This window comes from Lontra canadensis, unplaced genomic scaffold (genome assembly GCF_010015895.1).
Source record: "Lontra canadensis isolate GAN:19392208 unplaced genomic scaffold, GSC_riverotter_1.0 scaffold7, whole genome shotgun sequence".
Taxonomy (NCBI): Eukaryota; Metazoa; Chordata; class Mammalia; order Carnivora; family Mustelidae; genus Lontra; species Lontra canadensis.
Genome location: NW_022631001.1, coordinates 27,125,608 through 27,131,594, shown reverse-complemented (window position 1 = coordinate 27,131,594; position 5,987 = coordinate 27,125,608). Strand labels below are relative to the sequence as shown.

General features: G+C 39.7%; 1 protein-coding gene across 1 annotated transcript; it reads left to right on the top strand.

Annotated features, from left to right (window-relative positions):
- Positions 1–450: 450 nt before the first annotated feature.
- On the top strand, positions 451–1,404 carry LOC116865314 (olfactory receptor 52M1-like). The gene has a single exon (XM_032853583.1). It carries the CDS (start codon positions 451–453, stop codon positions 1,402–1,404), a length of 954 nt encoding a protein of 317 aa, XP_032709474.1.
- The last annotated feature ends 4,583 nt before the right edge of the window (positions 1,405–5,987 follow it).

Sequence of the window (5,987 nt, the reverse complement as noted above, 5' to 3'; positions counted from 1 at the left end):
GTGGTGAAACCTCTCAGCACAAACATGGCTGTGTGAAGAAAGTCATCCTGGCAAGGATGGGAAATCTGAGACTTAATATTGCTGAGAATCTGATGGGGAACAGCAGGATGGCAACCCTAACCAGGACAGGACCCGAATTAAACTCTATGCTTTGGGGTGCCTGGGTGGTTAAACATCTACCTTAGGCTCAGTCCAGGGATCATGACCTGAGCCGAAGGCAGATGTTTAATCTACTGAGCCACTCGGCACCCCATGTAGTTTCTTTAATAAAATCTGTAACATACCAAGGAGATATTCAGAATTCTTTATTATAGGCTCCACCAATTGCGCAGGATGAAAGTAAGAATCTAGTCTACAGTTTCCAGAAATAGTATCTCTCATAAGAGTAAAAATCTAAGTGCTCCTGACTCCTGGATACTCCTGACTCCTGGATACTCCACTGCCTGAAACATGTTCATGTCTAATAATGCCTGCTTGGTGCCTAGTTCTTTCTGGCTTACTGGCATCCCAGGGCTGCAATCCCTCCACATCTGGCTCTCCATCCCCTTCAGCTCTATGTACCTGGTGGCTGTAGTGGGGAATGTGACCATCTTGGCAGTGATAAAGGTGGAACGCAGCCTGCACCAACCCATGTACTTCTTCCTGTGTATGTTGGCTGTCATTGACTTGGTCCTGTCAACCTCTACCATGCCCAAACTGCTAGCCATCTTCTGGTTTGGGGCCCACAGCATTGACCTGGATGCCTGCTTGACCCAGATGTTCTTCATCCATTGCTTTGCCACTGTTGAGTCCGGAATCTTCCTTGCCATGGCTTTTGACCGCTATGTGGCCATCTGTGACCCATTACGCCACACCTCCGTGCTCACTCATGCAGCAGTGAGTCGTTTGGGCCTGGTTGCCCTCCTTCGTGGAGTACTCTACATTGGACCCCTGCCTCTGATGATTCGCCTGAGGCTGCCTCTTTACCAGACCCAAATCATTGCCCATTCCTATTGTGAGCACATGGCCATAGTTACCTTGGCATGTGGTGACACAACAGTCAACAACTTATATGGAATGGGAATTGGCTTCCTGGTATTGATCCTGGATTCATTAGCCATCACTGCCTCCTATGTGATGATTTTCAGGGCTGTAATGGGGTTGGCCACCCCTGAGGCTAGGCTTAAAACCCTAGGGACATGTAGTTCTCACATTTGTGCCATTCTTGTCTTCTATATCCCTATTGCTGTTTCTTCTCTCACTCACCGCTTTGGCCATCATGTGCCTCCCCTTATCCACATCCTTTTAGCCAACTTTTACCTTCTCATCCCACCCATCCTCAACCCAGTTGTCTATGCTGTCCGCACCAAACAGATTCGAGAGAGACTTCTCCATGTTCTCAAGGCAGGCACTCAACCCAAATGACCATTCTGCATCTGTGGGGCATATTGCTAAAGATAGCAGGAAATGACTCTGACTGGGAAAGCCGGTACAATAATACCCATGAAGATTGGGCTTACCTGAGATGTGGCCATAAAGGTCTAAGAAAAATGCTAGAATATATTCCACTTGACTGTGGATTTTCTCCAAGTGGAGAGAGGAATACCTGGGGAAATCAAGGTATGAGTTTTTATACAGTATCCCTTTTCATATTTGACATAAAATTAATTGCAAGGCCACAGAAATAGGTTTATTTGACATTTTTTATAAACGATTTCTAGTTTCTCTTTGAAGAATGTTTTGCACAATTTATAGAAGATAAAATTCTACTCTAACACCTTCTTGAAGACGATTTACAAATTTTTAGTAAAGACTTGTAAAAATTCAACTGCATTGGCTAGTTTTCCAATCTTTTTGGCTTGCCCCAGAAAAGACCTTTCATTGAGGATGAATGGCAATATGACTGTGAGAAATCTTTGTCTAATAGGACTTAGATTGGGACCTTCCTGCCCATAGACGTTAAAGTTCTCAAGCCACGTTATTCCCCCATTTAAATAAATGGAAATGCACTATTCCACATTTCCTCTTAATAATTAACTGGCAACAGGGAGGAAAAAAAACAGAAGGACACTAGGAGATTTTGTTTTGGTGGTCCTGAAATGGTCCTGAAGTACAGTAGCCACACTGAAATAATAAAATGACAAAGAGGGAAGAAAGTAACAGTGGGATTACTGACATGAAAGAAGTTGGGTAGAGAATGGAGTAAAAATGATTAAGTGGTAGATACAAACCTTGAAATAACTTCAGATCTTTTAAGAAAATTCTTGGTTCATACTTATTTTGTTATGATTTGACCCTTTTATTGATCATAGAAGTTCTGTAACAAGATGATTACTTCAGGTTAGAAACCTACAGGAATCTTGTGGTAATACATGAAAAATAAAGCAACTACTCCCAATTTTAGTGATTCAGAATTATGGTATGTCTATTTTAGTTCTAAATCAAAATGTTCGTTTAACTTCATTTTACAAACCATTACAAAAGCTAAGGTGAATTACCTTAGGTTAGAAATCTTAGTGTTTTGAAAGCATAATCTAAAGAAGCCAGTGATTAAGCAAGAATAGTATTCAAACTTCATATCATCCAAAAAAAAAAAAAATGCTTAAAGGCAAACAAACTTGGAACTAGCTAGGGGTTTAAGCTAAACTTTAGAAAAGAGTTTGTGATGTTTTATTTGTTCAGAATCCTATGCCTAACACTAAGGTTAGTTGGGGCATATTAATTTTTCTCTGTTGTTTTGGGATGAGGGGTCTTCATTCCCCATCTCCTTATCAAGGACTCTGGAGTCCAGTGCCAGACCCGAGTTCACTTATTTTAGAAAGGTTGTGTTCTATGAATATAAATTTTGGTGCTAAATATAACCTACCTACTTATATTTTTGTTTTTATTTTTGTTCTTAATTAGGAGTTGATGAAAAGATAGAAGCGCCAGAGCTAAAAGTTTGTTTTACAGAATTATCTCCTAACCACAGCCCTGGACTATAGAGAAACTAAAGAAAAATGTTCAAACCCAACAGTGGCACCAATGCTAAAGGGAATGATAAGGAACCTTTGTCATGGGATAGTTCTTTGGCATATTGCCTTAAGTCTGTGACTTATACTACATAAGGCAGAGAGTGTGTATGGATTTCCAAGGCTTTTATTCTCAGCTTAAATTGCATTTAGTAGGGTTACGACTAAGAATTTTTAGCCAAATAATCTGAGAAATATGCCATGTGGTGTTTCTAGATGACCTTCTGTGTCTACTACAGACCAAAACTAAATACCATCTCCAGCTTCATCCCCCTATGACATTGAACGATTGGGAGTAAAGAGGAGAAATACTAGGCAGACGTGTACTCCCATTCTATCCAGGGACAACCACCCATGACAACACCCAGACCTATCAGACTCCAGGTGTAAACTTAGTTATAATAGGGCATTTAATCCCATTGTCAACCATAATCCTGTATGGGCTCTTTCATAACTTTCATGAAGGGGCTAAGCTCAGAAGAGTATTGAAGGGAATGTACCCCAGTGAATGTAGTATGGGGACATGACAAGTCCAATAACTGAACATCTTATTCAAATCCAGTATCTCATTTCTCCTTCACACAAATATGGCTATTTTAATTTTTATTTAAATTCAATTTAACATATAGTGTATTATTAGTTTCAGAGGTAGAATTCAGTGATTCATCAGTTGCATACAACACCCAGTGCTCATTACTTCAAGTGCCCTCCTCAATGCCCATCACCCAGTTACTCCATCTTCCCACCCACTCCCTTTCCAGCAACCCTCAGTTTGTTCCTTATAGTTAAGAGTCTCTTATGGTTTGCCTCCATCTCTGTTTTCCCCTTATTTTTCCTTCCCTTCCCCTATGTTCATCTGTTTTGTTTCATAAATTCCACATATGAGTGAAATTATACAATATTTATTTCTGACTTATTTCACTTAGCATAATAAGCAAAACCCTCTAGTCCCATATAATATATACTTCTATAAAACCTCCCTTTCTTCTTTATCCATTTATCTGTTGATAGACATCTAGACTCTTTACATATTTTGGCAATGGTGGGCATTACTGCTATAAACATTAGGGTGCATGTGCCTCTTCAAGTCTCTGTTCTTTTTCTACCACCCACACTCAAGATAGGAATAAAAGATACTCAGCACCTCTTGGGTCTTCAAGTAACTCTTGATGGAAGAAGTGAAGATTGGGGTAAAGTTGAGGGAGGGGACATCCTTGCAGTTATTTGTAAATGGTCATGTGACACAGGTGAGTAAGAACTTGGGCTCTGGATTTAGATAAAAGGCAGAGATGGATCCGAACCAATAACTATCAGGCTTTGGATGTATTCACAATCTAAGCCCCGGTTTTCTTTTCTTAAAAATGAAAGTAGCGATAGTAGCTTCTCTTGAGTTTATTATAAGGATATAATGAGATAATCTAAAATGCCTGCATAATTCCTCACATAAAGAAAAAACTTGCCTTTTAATAATAATAGTATTTTATTGTGCACTGAGAGACCCAGGAGAGGAAAAACTAAAGCAAGTTCCTGGAAAAGCAATAAAATATCTGTAGTTGTTTCTCATTCATGAATATATCAACCTCAGCTCTAGGAAACTCTGTTCTTTGCTTCTCTGCAGAAAGTCCTATCATAGAGCCAGCTTTCCTCTGGTCTCCTTAGCTGCCCCAGCACCCAATCGTGTACATCTGAGGATTTTCAACTAGTGACACCCATTTATTTAGTCTTGGGATGGTAAGAGGCCAAATACTTCTAAACATCTCCTGTATAACCAGTGAAAAAGATCCAAAGTCACAGGCTCAGTTGTACAAAATGTCACTTCAGGTTTTTTCCTGCATCATCCACAATAGGGCTTAAAATTAAAATCGAGTAAAATTAAAATCAAATTGAGCTATAAAACTTAATTCCAATTTGTAGTTTAGTCTGATACAGGTTTTAAAAGTCCCCTAGAAGTTTTTCCGTCACCTTCTTCTTTGTGTTAAACTTAAAATTGCAGTAAAGGATGGGTATGATCCTATAAGATTTCCACCATGGCAGTCACATAGGAGAGGACTATCTTCCTTATTCCTCACCTGGCCTCTGACCCCAAATACATCCTTATGCTATATTTATGATACTTCTTCACATTGTGACCATGGGAAATGACCATCTCTTACTAGGTTCTCTAGTACTGTTGATCCACTGATACTGCAATCATGTCCCCACAGGATCCTCACAGGGATGGTCTCCTCTATAACCTTCTAATTCTCATTCCTTCACCCCAGCAGTAGAGCTGTGTACGAACTGGCCAGACTGATCACTCTTACTTTCTTTCACCCAACCTTTGTCTCACTTACCTCAGGAGTGCTTAGGATCCACTTTCACACCACTCGGAGCCCTGGGAGTCTCCACTAACAGAGTAGGAAAAATAGTTCCAACTAATATCCTTTCTCCTGCCTGGCACACAGGGTCTTTGTACCTAACTTTACCTGTGCCTAATCTAAATCCAGAAAGAAAAACCAGTTCTGCCAGATCAGATGCCCTTATAAGTCTTTCATCTTTCTGGATCAAGGCTTTTGCATTGAAATATTTCCTATACTTGAGAAATTACAAGGCTACAACTAGAGTGAAGCAGTGGCATATCACTTAAAATAGGATTTATTGTCATCACAACTATAATTTATTAAACATCTTTTTTTTTTTTTTGGCCAGATACAAACCTGAGTATATAGGTTATTTTCTATAGGTTAACTAATTAAATCTGCAAACCCTCTAGTATAGATACTACACTATTTTGAAAGTGAGGCAGCTGGCTTTGGAGAAGTCATTTAATTTCATGAAGTCTCATTGACCTGGATTTGAAACTTGGTTCCACCAATGTGTCTGCGATCTGCTTTCACCACTGTGCTATCACTATACTACCACTCCCTCTGCTGGGCCATCTTCTGTTGAGGTGAACAAATATCCAAGAAAGAAGAATGATCCAATGGAGTGATTTTCTTTAATCAGAGGTCCTACTGG